The sequence below is a fragment of the Nannobrachium achirus genome (genome assembly GCF_963921795.1).
Source record: "Nannobrachium achirus genome assembly, chromosome: 2".
NCBI classification, from domain to species: Eukaryota; Metazoa; Chordata; class Actinopteri; order Myctophiformes; family Myctophidae; genus Nannobrachium; species Nannobrachium achirus.
In genome coordinates this window covers 74,051,001-74,066,924 of record NC_137811.1, presented here as the reverse complement: position 1 = coordinate 74,066,924, position 15,924 = coordinate 74,051,001, and the positions used below count along the sequence as shown (strand labels likewise).

The following is a 15,924-nucleotide window of genomic DNA, read 5'->3' as shown; positions in this document are numbered from 1 at the left end:
CATTACACCAGGTTAGCATTCACCAGCGTTAGTTTTACTGAGCTGAGGACGGTTAAGGTTAAGATTAAGGTTTAGGTGTAGCCCCCCCCCCCCCCCCTCGACTTTCAGCACCCCCGCACGCATAGCCAATCACAGGCTTCTGCTGCCTTAAGCCAGTTGCTTTTTTGATACACTCTGACTGAAAGACCTGAAAAAAACACTCTCCCAGTCCCATCACTGGACCACAGTGTGTGTATGGAGTGTGTGCGTGCAGCGAGAAGGAAAGGAAGCTTGTTACGGTTAGTTTAGTTGTTGGTTGAAGGCACCCAGACAGACAGGGAGTCTCTGTGTTGAAAGACGGTGCTCCAACATGGCCGCTGCAGCACTACAGTGGTCGGAGCCCCCGGAGGACAAGCCTCCTCCTGCCCGGTCCTCCTCTTCTCCTCACCCGGCCGTCGCTGCTGCCGCTGCCAGGGACCCGCCGGGGGAGGAGGAGGCCCCTCCGCGGGGAGCAGCGGAGCCAGAGGACCGAGGAGAACCAGAGGCAGGACGCACCGGACCCGCTGGTGCTTCCAGCCCTCCGCCGCCGCCGGGCTCCCAGCCCCGGCTGCCTGGCCCACGGAGCCCCTCCGCCGGCCTGGAGGAGCCACGGAGCAGCGCGGAGGATATGGAGGTGGAGGAGGAGGAGGAGGCTGGACCTGCTGCCCCGGGCGAGACACCGGAGGACAGCGAGGAGGACCAGCAGAAGGCCTCACCGCCCCGGAGCCTCGGGGCTCCCCGGACCGGGGGGAACAACACCTCAGCCTCCCCGGGAGGAGCTCGGTGTTCCCGGGGAGCCGAGGAGGACCCCGGAGATGGAACTCCTGCTATGGATGATACGGGTCTGTCTGGGTGTCTGCTAGCTAATGTTGTTGGATTGTGATTGTTTGCATGGTGCTTGACGTTAGCTTTGAAGCTAATGCTAAGTGTGTGTGTGTGTGTGTGTGTGTGTGTGTGTGTGTGTGTGTGTGTGTGTGTGTGAGATTTAACAGGAAAAGTGTTCAAATGGAGCCACATGAAGCATTGTGTTTCAAATTGTACTCTTTAAGTTAAGATAATAGTAAGAGACATTGACTGTGTGTGTGTGTGTGTGTGTGTGTGTGTGTGTGTGTGTGTGTGTGTGTCTAATTGTGCATGTGTGTGTGCCGTTTGTTTACATAATGCAGGCCAAGCTTGTTTGATGTGTGCACGTCACGTGATCAGAGCAGTGATGTTTGACCACGTGATCAACACAGAATATGATCAGGCCCATACAAGCTGTCTGCTGTGTACAATGCTTTATAAATGCACCATGTGATGATGGCTTTCCTCTTCATTAAGTGTGAAAGTTATTTCAGATGTAACTTTAAAACACCCCTAGGCCCTCGGTTCATTTTAACATCTACCCAGACACTTATTTTAAGTTGTTTGATTCAATATTTAGATGTTCAGACACGCCCCCATCGTATATAAATCCAGTGTAACTTTAAACTCCATTTTTAACCACTGTTATAGATTCATTGAATGAACACACACATGGTCTCTGGTCCGTATAGCATTAGAAGAAGTTCTCTTAACGCTATTAAGATTCCTACTATTCGTCACATACATTGCTGTACACGAAATGTAATTTCCGGTTACCGTTGTCATCTGCCGTAGCCGTCCCAAAGCTTAAAGTCGCTGCTGAGTGCCAAGCAGGGAGGCACTGGGTCCCATTTTTCTACAGTCTTTGGTATGACCCGGCCGGGGATCAAACGCCGACCTCCCAGACAGTCTCAGGGCAGACACTCTAACCAAAGGCCAGTGAGCTGGTCTAAATTAGCTGTCTGTGATGATCCGGTTCGCCCGCAGGAAAGGCTGCGGAACCTTGTCTGTAGTAAAAATACAAAATACAGTTTCGCCACTAACCAAAACAAACACTTGAAAGACCTTTAGTTTATTTATTTTTAAATAAGTGTGTTTGCTCCTCCCTCTCCCAGACTGTAGCAGTGAGGTGGAGAAAGCTGAAGCGCCGCAGATGGACTCTTCGCTGATTGAAGATATCTCTGATGAAGATGCAGACTCCACCCACAAACCCAGAACCCACTTTGATGTAGAGAAAGGTGCAGTCTTTGATGCGTGTTTTTATTGACAAAAATGTATTGTCATCATGCATTAAACATATTTATACATACAGTATATGTCAAAAGGATTATTTCCTATTGAACAAAGGGGTTCTACAGCGCGCCTCAGCGTAAACGGCTGTAGTCCAGTGCATCACAGGAGCGTGCGTCAGAGGGACAGAAGATTGCTGAGTAGAGAGAGACACTGGAGCTTTTTATTTAGGTGCTAGTACAGAAAATGACCGGATGCATCGAAATGTCAGTAGTTTTTTGTACTAGCACCTAAATAAAAGGCTTTATTTTGTCTGTGCGCTTCCAGTCTCTCTCTCCTCTGCAACTTATTTCCTTTGTTCTCTTAAGACGCGACATACAGGTCAGATCTCGCTTGTATTGCACGAGTACAGCCTCCCGGTTGTGTGAATTCACATCAACGTGTGTCTTCTGCAGACCGGTCTGGCCTCAAGCGTTGTGTGGGCGCCTGCGCTCACTGTGATTGACAGACGCTTGACAGCACACAACGCCTCGCGGTGCGAGGCGTTGTGTGCTTGTAGATCGGCTGTTTTCACTACTGTTGTGCGACAGCCTTGTATGATGAAGCAGGGCTTTACTTTGCGAAGAAACGTACACATTTGAAACTTGGAGATACAAGGTTTCTTCCCGACAGTGACGATATTTACACCCCCATATTATGTTGGTGTGCCCATGGATTCTTGGGACATGAAATGTGTGCCCATGCAGAAAAAAGGTTGTATGGTGTACCAGGCTGTATGCGTACTGCCAGACAGACACGTCCAAAGCCCTACCTTGTGGGCCAGGGGCCTGAGGGCTGATCATTTTATACAGCTTCCTTCACAAAATGTGTGGTTTATGTCTCGCCAGTACAGTCAGAAATAAAGTCATACATTGAAGTGTGTATTAGGCTGTTTCACTGTATAATTGATAATGACTGCCCAGTACTGCTTGTTCCTTGTGTTATATGGTTGTTTTCATGTTGTTTGATTGATCACAATGAAAATTAGCTTTAATGCGGCTTTATTGTGTTTTTATTCTCTGTGATATTCTGTTATGGAAGTGCTGATGTGCTCTTCTTACCTTTTATCACCAAATTAATCCATTCATTCATTCACTGCCATCTGAAAAAAAAAGACAGTCATTAGACTGTAAATATAATAGCAATACAGTGCATTCATGTGGAAAAGGCTGTATTGTTTTTGTTCAAAACACAGACCTTTGGCTACACTGACAACAAAAGACTATTGATTGGCACTGTAGTTGAATCAAATTGTTATAATAATGCGATGCATTCGTATGTGAATGTATTATGGTCATAAGGTAGTACTGTACACTATGCCAGGCAGTCCTAAGATGTTTTCATAATGTTTAGGGCTGTCACGATATGACATTTTACATGACGATTAATTGTCACTCAAATAATTGCGATTAACGATTTAATTGTGTTTTTGTCGTTGACAATTACGTTTCTGTTTGGCTTTTAGGCTTTGAAGTTGCACATGGCAGATATGACACATAACCTAAATATACAAAGAAATTACTGACATATTTGACAACTTACTACTTAAAAAATAACTTTGATAGTGGAAATAGCCGATCTACAAGCTCTGTGAGCTGCTATGTAGATCTGCTATTTCCACTATTTCGGACATTTTTCAACATTCATGATTATGACGATTATGACAAAATAATTGCGATAATGTCAAATAATCACGATTAGACGATTATGTAATAATTGTGACAGCCCTAATAATGTTAAAACAGGGAACTTGTTGAAAAACGGTTTTGACGCCCTCCCCTGTAGTGAAAAATGAAAGCTGACTCGTGATTGTTCTTGTGGTCGCTCAACAGGCGCAGTCACAGACGTGGCTGGAGAACGGAACGGCGAAGGAGTCGACGGGAAAGAAGAACCCGCCAGACCCCCCGACGCGGAGAAAAGCCTCGTTAAAGATAAAGACGCAGTCGGTGACCCGGGAACCGACGCGGTCGACGCTAAACGAACCCCGTCCGCCGACGCCGAGAAAAGCACCCGCGATAAAGACGCGGCAGTTCGCGGCCCGGAAGGCGAGACGGTCGACGGGACGGCCACGGAGGAAATGAAAGCCGACGAGGAGGAAGAGGCGGAAGGTGTCGTGGAGGAGGATGAGGAAGACTCTCCCGTGAAGCAGAGGAAGAGTCGTCTCCAGTGCCAGGAGTGCGGGATGAAGTTCTCTCGGAGGGAGATGTACAACCTCCACCGCTACTCCCACGCTCACCAGGACGAGCTGGACCCGCTCACCTGCAGGTAGGGATATGATGTACAACCTCCACCGCTAGAGAGGGAAGCACGCACATCTCCAAAAATGTTTCAGGTGCTGGACCAAAAAATACACACCATAGGAAGAAGGGAGGTCCGCACACTGTTCTTGTAGCTCCAGCGACAATTTTTATTAGGAGAAACAACGTTTCGACCCTAGCGGGTCTTCATCAGGTCTGATCTCAGTATTCATGGTAGGCAGGTTAAGTACACATAGTGATGAGTAGCAAACTTTTCACCGCTACTCCCACGCTCACCAGGACGAGCTGGACCCGCTCACCTGCAGGTAGGCATCGATATTATCATTTATCGTGACAAAAAACACTCATGATATTCCTATCGTGGAGATTTAACCCATTTAGAACGACTTTAACTATTGAAAAATTGCAGCTATACAAGCTCACAGCTGCGAGCTTGTAGATCTGCTATCTTTTGAAAAATCGTTAAAATTTGAATTTTGACCCGATTCTATGAGTGTCTTTTGAATCCTTCTAAGATTTAAAAAAACCCTATGTTTCTATGTCAGCAATCTGGCCAGCCATCGTCATAGAAAAGGTCCTTTTCACTTGACTGGAGCTCAGTTAGTCTGTTCTTGAGAGACTGCTATGTCAGTGGTTCTCAAACCTTTTCATGTGAAGGACCCCCAAAATTACATGTATTTGGCCACAGACCCCCATCTCAAAATATTTAGTTCCAGGGACCCCCCAGAAGAAAAAATTGAGTTACAAACGTTCGCTTTGAAAATACACATATTCAAAGATTTGCACACATTTTCACGACTTTTTCAAAAATAGCAGCTCGCAGCGCGGCTAGAGGGTTTATATGCAGATGTGCAGCTCGGCAAATAAAAGGTGAATTGATCCCAGTGCATAAAGGAGGACGATGTCACGATAAATTAAATCTCCACAATACGATTATTGTGAGTTTTTTTTTTATCACGATAAACGATAATATATCAAGTTTTTTTTTTTAGTTTCAGTGAAATTGAGAACTGGAGCACTCGTCATGCAGCGCGGGGCGGAACAAGCGGTCGCTTTGATCCACAACAACAACAACAACAACAACGTAGCGTCGGCAGGAATGATAGCGCCTCACCCCACGGAGGTTAGGGTTAGGGTTAGGCATAGTTTTACAGAGGTTAAGGTTAGGGTTAGAGTTGGGCATAGTAAGCTAATGGCTAAACACAGCCGAGCTGGGCTAGTATTGATTGATTGATTGATTGAAGGCTTTATTAGAAGTTTGCATAGGAAAATGTACAGATTCATGACGGTACAGTTCACTGGTACAAGGTCTACTAAAAGGAGATCCATGAAAAGACTAAGCTTATTTCAACAGGAAACCATTAAAGTATCTCATATAACATTGAATGACAGACAAATAGAACACAGTACTATGCAGTAGACATGTAAAGAAAAAAAGAAAACAGTAGGTCTATACAATCAGTAAGTACAGTATATACAATATATACAAGGAAGGGGCAGGTAACAGTAAGTCTGAACAATCAGTATGTACAGTATATACAAGGAAGGGGCAGGGAGGGTAGGGTTGGGCTAGGTTTTTACCAGTTGTGAACGGCTGCTGCCTGTAAGTGGTTTTTTAGGGCAATTTTAAAGGATGCTAGTGATCCACACTCCTTTATGGCCTTCGGTAAGGCATTCCACATTTTTGTGGTGTAGCAGAAGAACGAGTTCGACCCTTTCTTTGAGTTGACTCTGGGTTGAACGTGATCTGTGGCACTGCCTCTGGTGTTGTAATTATGGACATCCTTAACGTTTATAAAGTATTTTGACAGGTACTTGGGTATCATAGTGGTGTAGTGTATCTTGTACACCAGGCCCATTGCAAGTTGCTGTACTCTGTCATCTACTCTGAGCCACCCCACTCTTAACTGGTGAGTAGCGGTGAGGTGAGTCTGATTGGGAAGGGTAAGCAGGACCCTAATTAGTTTATTTTGGGCTGTTTGGAGTTTAGTTTTTAGGGCTTGTGGGGCGTCACGATACCATACGTGGACTCCATAGTCAAAGAGGGGCTGGATTATTGCACCAGCTATGGTCTTCAGTGTGTTGAAGTTGACCATTGGGGCGATCCTCTGTAGGAAACGAGTTCGTTGGTTGATTTTTTGTATTACTTTTGAAGTCATCTTTTCGCTGGAAAGATTAGCTTCAAGGATACATCCTAAGTAGGAGATTTCGTTTTTTCGTGTTATGACCTTGTCACCCACTTTGATTGTGAAGTTCTCTACCTTTTTGAGGTTATGATTTGATCCAAAGAGGATGGACTCGGTTTTGCCCAGGTGAATTGATAATTTGTTGTCGTTAAGCCATGTGCAGATCTTACTCAGTTCAGAGTTAAGTGTCTTTTCAACCTGCAAGTGGTCCTTGCCCGAGACTAGGAGAGCCGAGTCATCCGCGAACAGGAACAGGTTGCAGTCGCAAGCAGATGCCATGTCGTTCACGTATATTAGGAACAACAGAGGTCCCAGTATGCTACCTTGGGGAACTCCACAGCTTACTGGGAGGGGGGGGGACAGGGTACCGTTAATCTCCACCACCTGTTCCCTCCCCACCAGGTAAGATTGCATCCAGCTCACTGCTGCGCTGTCAAGACCGATGGCTTTTAGTTTCTCAATCAGAATAGCATGATCCACGGTGTCAAATGCCTTCTGGAGGTCCATCATGACCATGCCACTATACTTGCCCTGATCCGCTTCGCGTTTGATTTGGTCAGTCAAATAGAGAAGGCATGTGTCAGTGGAATGGGATTTTCTGAATCCAGATTGGAACTCGTAAATCAGATTATTCTCATCGAGATATCTTGCAATCTGTTCGTAGACTATTTTCTCCATGACTTTGGATATGGAGCTAAGAATGGAAACGGGGCGGTAGTTTCCAGGGTCTAGTTTGCTACCTTTTTTATGCAGGGGGGTTACTTTTGCTAGTTTGAAGTCCTGGGGGACATGACCCTGTTCGATGGAAAGGTTAATTATGTGGGTAATGATTGGAGCAATGGTGGCGGCTGAATCTCTGAGAAATCTAGCTGGGATTTTATCAAGGCCAGTGGCCTTGTGTTGAGGTAGGGCGCTCAATTTTTTAAACACTTCATCAGTTGTCACTGTGGAAAGTTTAAAGCTGTCTTTACTGACGCCCAGTTTTTTGTAGAATGTATTAACAAATTCTTCACCATACCGCCCAGATGGGGCGACCAGTCTTTTGACCAGTGAACGGGCTGTGGTGGTAAAGGTTTTGTTAAAATGGGTAGCCACTTCACCTTTGTCAGAAATGAGAGCGGCGTCCGTTTTGATGTTTATGTTGTGGCATATGGTTTTTGATTTTAAGCCTAATTGGTTGTTAAGCAACTTCCATAGGTCTCGTGGGTTGTTTTTGTATTCACCGATTTTGTCGTCGATGTAGTTTTTTTTGGCGGATCTAACTAGGGCGGTTGTCTGGTTTCTAAGTCTCTTGCATTGAGCAGTAAGATGCTCAATGTGTTTTTTGAGGTCATGGTTGAATTTTTTCTTGAGCTTTTTGCAGCACTTTCGTTTTTCATCGTATTTTTTGTCTCTGAGTCTAGCTGATTCTGCAATATCTGAGTTATACCATGGCTCTTGGCGGGCTTTAACCCTGGTGGTATTCAAGGGGGCCACGTCGTCTAGAGCATCGGTCAATTTGGTTTTAAAACCGCACCATGCTTCCTCGACATCTGTACACTGCAGCTCTGGGGAAAAGTCTACACCCGCTAGTTTGAGATTAAAAGCCTCACTGGAGTAGTTCTTCAGGCTTCTAGCAACGACAGTTCTGTGGCCACTAGCTTTGGGTTTGTGTATTTTTCGGGTAGAGTAGATCATATAATGATCACTAAGACCGCATACAATAGCCCCGCTAGCGGTGACTTTGGACTTGTCAGTGGTTACGACGAGATCTATGAGGGTTTGAGAGTGCTCTGTCACCCTGGTGGGTACTGTGACAAGCTGAGTGAGGCTGTATTGCTTGCATAACCCATCAAAGGACTTGAACATGGGTGCGTCTTTACGCAAAATGTCCACATTCCAGTCGCCCAAAATGTGACACTCGGTACCGTCCACCTTTGCTAAGCTCTCATCAAACAGCTCAAAGAAATCATTCTGATCAGGTGGTCTATAGACAGCGCATATTAGTATGTTTTTGGCATGTTCAAAGATTACCTCAATCCATACAGTTTCAAGTGAACTGTGGTGTAAGTCTGGACGGGGGACAAAATTGACATCATTGTGTACATACATGCAAACTCCGCCTCCATACCTGTTTCTATCATTCCTGATTACAGTATAGTTGGCAATTTCAATGCTAGCATCCGTAAACGAGTCATCAAGTTTAGTTTCAGAGAAGGATAAAATCTTTGCCTTACCGTCATGAAACATTCCCTTAATTAACTCCAGTTTTTTGGGATTCAAGCTATTGATGTTCAAATGGACATGATGAAGTCCTGGTTTGGCAAAAACAACAGAGTGCATGTTCTCTGTAGTAATCGAGCCATCGTCGTAGCTGGGGGGCTCTTTGTCTACGACCGAGACAGGAAAGTTTGTCGTGGGGGGGAGGTGGTCATCATAGTCCGGTTGTAGTTGAGGCTGAAGTGGGGGAGCGGGGGTGGGGGTGGGGAGCTCAGGTTCCTGTGTTGACTGTGAGCTCAAACAGGAGGAGATCCATGCCTTTTCGACCGCACGGGGGGTCGGTGTAGCGGCGCCGACAGCTTCAAAGCCAAGATATTGCGCCAGCCACGACTGATCACGATCCCTGGGGGGTGGCGGGACCAGCGGGGGGGCATCCGGCTCGACGGACATCTCCGGCGATCCAGCGGCTGCGAGCTGGGCACCAGCATCCTCGGTGACGAGGGGGGGCGGCAGGGGGACATCCTCGGTGACGAGGGGGGGCGGCAGGGGGACATCCAGGGGGACATCCAGGTCCACGTCGGCGCTGTTGTTATCGGGCGGCGGCTCAAAAACCACGGCCGCGAGCTGGTCACGAGTAGCCTCAATGTTGGGGCTTTGCTGTAGAGAGCCGCGTGGGCAGCCATAGCACTCGTCACCAGTAGAACCCGTGTCGATGTTTCCTCCGCTGGGGTTCTTTGTCTCGGAAAGCAGCTGTAATTCCCTCGTGAGACGGGCGGCTTGCCGAGTGACTACGGGACCTGGATGAACCTCAATATCACCAGAAAGAAGCAGAATAAAGTAAATGATGGACCGTCTGTCCATTCTGCCTATCTGGGGTTTGTTCTTAGTCAGCAGCAGCGACCCAAGGACCGTCAGTTTACCGAAGCCAAGATGTTTTGGCTCCGATCCAACGTGAAGGAAAAAAAACACTGCGTGATTCCTCTCCATTCCGCACGTTGGCTCCGATCCAACGTGAAGGAAAAAAAACACTGCGTGATTCCTCTCCATTCCGCACATAATTCTCCGTATATACAATTATGAGCGTTCCACGAGTCGGCAAACCATAAAAGAAACAATAGGAAAAAAAGAAGAAAAAGTATCCTTCCTTTCCATTGTCCCTGGACGGAGCGAAAATGCGACTGCTCAGGTCGACTGCTGATGTGGACTGTAGATAAACAACGAGGTGACGCAAACGAGTGACACCAGCGACTACACAAGTGAATGGCTGTTGTCGCCATCTCATGGTGATTACGCAGAATTACACAGGTGCGCTGATAAGAGACTATCAAGGTGAATTGATCCAGGTGGTGTTAGGGGTGTGTGGTGAACGACAAAACGAGCGCTCTTACCCCAATCTCACTGAGTTACCCAAACTGACTGTAACATACATATCGCTTCTCTTCCCATGCCCGCCTGCAGGGAGTGCGGCCAGACCTTCCAGCAGCGCAGCAGCCTCATCAAGCACCGCAGCGAGCACCGTGAGAAGGAGGAGCAGCAGATGGTGTCTCCTCCCCCCAGCAGAGAGGTGAGGACTCTGTCCTTCAAGTGCGCCACGTGCGAGAAGTTCTTCTCCTCGGTGCAGAGGCTGAGGTCCCACCACTGCGGCGGCGGCGGCCCGGAGAAACCCTACCTCTGTCCGCTGTGCCGCCAGGAGTTCCTGTACAAGAACTCGCTGACCGTCCACATGCAGCACCACTCGCTGGAGAGCGTGTTCGCCTGCCAGGTAGGGCTGCCAATCACTGGGTATTAGGGCTGTCACAATTATTACATAATCGTCTAATCGTGATTATTTGACATTATCGCAATTATTTTGTCATAATCGTCATAATCGTGAATGTTGAAAAATTTCAGAAATAGTGGAAATAGCAGATCTGCAAGCTCACAACGCGTTGTGAGCTTGTAGATCGGCTATTTCCACTATCAATGTTATTTTTTAAGTAGTAAGTTGTCAAATATGTCAGTAATTTATTTGTGTGTTTAGGTTATGTGTCATATCTACCATATGCAACTTCAAAGCCTAAAAGCCAAACAGAAATGTAATTATCAATGACAAAAACACAATTAAATCGTTAATCGCCAATTATTTGAGTGACAATTAATCGTCATGTAAAATGGCATATCGTGACAGCCCTACTGGGTATCCCACCAGTCGATTCGGAATCGATTCTTGGTGGTCACGATTCACAATTTATTTTCGATTCTTTCAAATCCAAAACCATTTGAATTCAGGAAACGATTATTTTCCGATTTAAAAAACGATTCTCAATTCAAAACAATTCTCGATTCAATTCATAGCATATCAGGATCTACTCCAGTTTGCTGGCATGACATGACGGAGTACATTAACCTAGCTTTTATCCACAACTTTCCAACGTCCCATCGTGCTTTGCGCAGAAGGCGAGTGGCATTTCCGGCGTCGCAGCCGAGTGTGATCTACAAGCTCACAACGGTTGCTTCTGCGACGCGACGTGAGCTTGTATGTCTGCTGTTAACCGGAAGTGTCCCGCAGATAATGCTACAGTTAAGTCTTGCGGAAACAGGTGGATAATTGTAAAGGTTTTATCAACTTATTGCAATGATGTAAACACACAAAGGTAAATCCAAGGCATGTCTGATTTATTCATGCTTGTACACATTCTTTTAACTTGTACAAACACAACATAATATATAAAATCTATCGATTTTTGGAAAACGAGATTCGAATTCGAATCGATTTTTCTTTCCTGCACCCCTACTGCCAGGAGTGCCAGCAGTCCTTCTCGGACAGCGCGGCCCTGCGGCAGCACCAGCGCTGCCACGCCGCCCTCAAGCCCTACGAGTGCCCCGACTGCGGCATGGCCTTCAAGTACTACTCTCTGATGGAGGACCACCGCCGCAAGCACTGGGAGAACGTGCCCTCGCACCGCTGCGCCACCTGCGGCAAGTCCTTCAAGTACAGCAGCCTGCTGCAGCAGCACCAGTACCTGCACACGGGCCAGAAGCCCTTCCGCTGCCCCGACTGCGGCCGCACCTTCGCCTTCGCCCAGAACATGAAGGCTCACTGCCGCCAGCACCGGATCCACGGCCCTGTGCTGCCCCTCTCCTCCGCCGCACGGGCCAGGAAGCAGGTGCAGTAAATTAGAGATTATCATGATTGATTATGTGACGTCATAGAGTAGTTCATGTATTCATTGATTATATTAATATCTAGGTCTGTATGATGATTCTAATACTTGATAGTTAGGAGTCGAGAGGTCTTTAGTAGGCCTCAGTAACTATTGTTTTGGTAAAGCCTATCTTGTTATGGTACAGCTCGTTCCAGAGGCCTTGAAGCCACACAGTATAACTCTAGTGTTGTTATGGTACAGCTCGTTCCAGAGGCATTGAAGCCACACAATATAATTCTAGTGTCTGACCATTCTTCTTGGCAGAACTCCTTTACCACTGTCCAGAGTGTTAAACTGTACTTCTGTCCATGATATCATGTTACATAAACGTGACCACCACCACCACCTAATATAATTGTCTTGTCTCCTCATTTTCTCATGATTATTGATTGATCTGAATTCCACCACACAGGCGACGGCGCACGAGACGCACACGAGAGGGCCGGGGAAGGAGAACGCCGGCCAGACGATGGCTGCGGCGCCGGCACCACCGAAGCGTTCGTACAACTGCCCCCTCTGCCCTCAGGTCTGCCATTCCCCCGCCGACCTCAGGGGTCACATGCAGATCCACGAGGCGGAGTTCGAGGCCCTGGACAACGCGGTGCTGAGCAAAGAGACGACGCCGCCGCCGCCCGCGGAGGGCGAGGGCAAGCGGAGCGTGAACTGGGAGGAGGGATACACCTGTCCACACTGTCCCAGCACCTTCCGAGACGAGCCCATGTTGTTCGGCCACCTGCTGAGAGCGCACAACTCGTCGGCGCACTACCTGAAGCAGATGAGGCCGGAGAGGGGCCAGCCGGGGACCCTAACCCACAAGGTGGTCAACCTCAGCACCGGCAACAACGTCAAGGGCAAGTGGAAGCCGGACGCCGCCAGCAGCAAGACCTACAAGTGTCCCGAGTGCGCCAAGACGTTCCGCCACCGCTCGGTGCTGGAGCTGCACATGCGCATCCACTCCAAGGTAGGGACGGAAACCCATAGCCGTTTATGAGGTCACAGTCGATTTATCAAAATGTAATTAACCCATATAGGCCTAGAATTATTGAATGCTTTAACCAGTGAAAAATAGCAGATATACAAGCTCACAGCGCGGCACCGAGTGCCGCGCTGCGAGCTTGTAGATCTGCGATTTTTGAAAAAATCGTGAAAATGTCTTTGAATAGATGTATTTTTCAAAGCGAACGTTTGTAACTCAAATTCTGCTTCAAGTTCTGGGTGGTCCCTGGAACTAAATATTTTGAGAGGCGGGTCCGTGGACAAATACATATCATTTTGGGGGTCCTTCACATGAAAAGGTTTGAGAACCACTGATATAGAAGTCTCTCAAGAACAGACTAACTGAGCTCCAGTTAAGTGAAAAGGACCTTTTCTTTGACGATGGCTAGACAGATTTCTGACATAGAAAATAGGTTTTTCAAAAAAATCTTCAAAAGACACTCATAGAATCGGATCAAAATTATAATTTTCACGGTAAAAAAAAAAATAGCAGATCTACAAGCTCGCAGCGCAGCACTCGGTGCCGCACTGTGAGCTTGCATATCTGCTATTTTTCAATAGTTAAAGCATAAAATAATGATACACAATAATGTGTACTCGTTCTAAATGTTTAGCATAACATAGCTGGATAATATAATATGAGTGTCGATTTAACGTTTACAGAAGGACCTTATTGGAATTGTTATTTTTCTGCAACATTTATGTTGATATCAGAATAAAAAAAAGCTTTTCCGATTTTTATGGTTTATTTGTTAACATAAAATATCGACTATTCGAATAATCGTTAATAATACTAGTAGACCCGCCCACCCTGACGAGCACTAAGAGTCGAGGCATTACATTTTGTATAACACGGTTGTGTTGTGAAAATAGCAGATCTACATGCTCCATTGTGAGCATGTAGATCTGCTATTTTCACAATATCTGCCTCTAATATTTGACAATTTGGCCAATGTTTAATTTGTCATTTTAGGGGTATTACAAACATGTCCTTAAATTGTCACTTTAGAAATGTGCATATACCCTCTATACACTTAAACTGTATGTTGGTTTGTTTACTGTTGAGTGAGAAAACAATGTTGCACATTAAGTTAATCATCTGGGGACCCCCTTGGGGGTCCCGACCCACAGGTTGAGAACCACTGAATAATAATACACTTATGGTAATGGCTTTTCATTTTTGGACACCTTTTTACATCCCTATATTCCAAGGACAAGCCGTACCGCTGCAAGGAGTGTGGGAAGAGCTTCCGCTTCAGCAGCTACCTGCAGCAGCACCAGATCATACACACAGGGAAGAAGCCCTACAGGTGTCCCGACTGCGGGAAAGACTTCGCCTTCCTGCAGAACATGAGGACGCACCAGAAGCTGCACCAGGAGAAACCCTACCGCTGCAACAGCTGCCGCAAGGGCTACAGGTAGATTCTCCTCCTACATCACTGCCACCCAGGTGTGGAATTCCTCCCTTAGAACATGTAGCTCGCTGGCTTCCTCCAAGACTGCCCTGAAAACTCACCTTTCAGGAGGCCAGAGAAGGAGGTAGGTTTCACTTCTCCCATAGAGTAACGAAGTCATGACTCGCTCATCCCCCTTTTCCAATGAAGTCATTCTCTATGGAGAATAAATAACATTGAGTCATCTTAAAATCGTCTAATATAAGCATTGTGGTCCAAAAATAAACAAACAGTCTTTCTGATATTGTCGGCGAGGTGGCTCTGTGTGGTTTATGATAGTCAGTCACTCATATTTGATAAAGCCTGTTTCTAGTGAAAATTTAACTAATACGGCGACAGTAACATTAGCGTTTTCTCACCATCAGTTGATTCTTCATATCCATATGAGTCAAACCGCTGAGATCATTTGTTTATAATTAGAACACAGTTCTTATATGACGCGATATGAAAAAGGTCTATGGGAATTCAGAATGGGGGAAGAAAACCACTAACCAGGTAGGATGTGTAAATTACATCACACTTCACTACTCTATTGACAGGCGAGAAGGGAGACCCCCCCCCTTTTACCTTAGCCCCACCCCCCTTTTTCCCCCTACCATGTACAGTACGTATACTGCTTTTATAACTGTGATGATATGTGCAGGGGTTGACACTAAGGTAGGTCATGTTCTACTTGCCCGAAGGTAATGCCCACTTGCCCGAAAAGTAAATTGTCCATTATAAAATGATAGGTACGATTTTATTACCGCTCAATTTAACACTTATTTCTTTACTTTCTGGGGCTGTGCGATAAAATGTCATACCTCAATACCTCCAAATCCAAATACCAAATACTTTAGCTATGATTGAATATGTCTATGGTTTCACACTTGTTATTTTATATTTTTAAATGTAGCAACAGTAAAAACAGCACATTATAGGTAGTAAATAGTGCTCTTATTTTACTGGCCACGTTCAGGTGTTTAGACAGATATCTCGTGTTGTGTTTATACTAAGACATTTGTGTCCCCTCTCAAATGAGCACTTGCCCTGTCGGCAACCTGAAAGCCAACTTCACCTGCCCTGATGTTTTATTTACCTGCCGGGGGCAGGGGTGTGTGTGTGTGTGTGTGTGTGTGTGTGTGTGTGTGTGTGTGTGTGTGTGTGTGTGTGTGTGTGTGTGTGTGTGTGTGTGTGTGTGTGTGTGTGTGTGTGTGTGTGTGTGTGTGTGTGTGTGTGTGTGTGTGTGTGTGTGTGTGTGTGTGTGTGTGTGTGTGTGTGTGTGTGTGTGTGTGTGTGTGTGAGAGAATATATATTTTATTGCTATTTGTTATGTCCATGAGAATACCAAGGACTTCCGACGTAAAAAAAAGACCGTAAAAGGACTTATTTGGGATGCTGGTTTTAGGCAGGGTGTTTAACTGTACTTGTACTGTACTACATTATTTTAATGTATTGACTGTACTTCGTTCTGTTCTCCACTTTTGTCTAAGGGTACGTTCGGAAATGCGCACCGGGTGTGTGTTCAGTGCAGTGA

At 46.2% G+C, this 15,924-nt stretch overlaps 1 protein-coding gene across 3 annotated transcripts in view; it reads left to right on the top strand.

Annotated features, from left to right (window-relative positions):
* The first annotated feature begins 259 nt into the window (after window positions 1-259).
* LOC308303326 (uncharacterized protein) overlaps window positions 260-15,924 on the top strand; it is a 33,074-nt gene continuing 17,409 nt past the window's right edge. For all 3 annotated transcript variants that reach the window (XM_080747680.1, XM_080747679.1, XM_080747678.1), the window contains exons 1-7: window positions 260-860; window positions 1,977-2,099; window positions 3,963-4,395; window positions 10,232-10,535; window positions 11,554-11,919; window positions 12,371-12,919; window positions 14,167-14,372. In XM_080747680.1, the coding sequence (XP_080603806.1) occupies window positions 350-860; window positions 1,977-2,099; window positions 3,963-4,395; window positions 10,232-10,535; window positions 11,554-11,919; window positions 12,371-12,919; window positions 14,167-14,372 (2,492 nt within the window). In that variant the 5' untranslated portion in view covers window positions 260-349. The remainder of the gene's footprint in view (window positions 861-1,976; window positions 2,100-3,962; window positions 4,396-10,231; window positions 10,536-11,553; window positions 11,920-12,370; window positions 12,920-14,166; window positions 14,373-15,924) is intronic.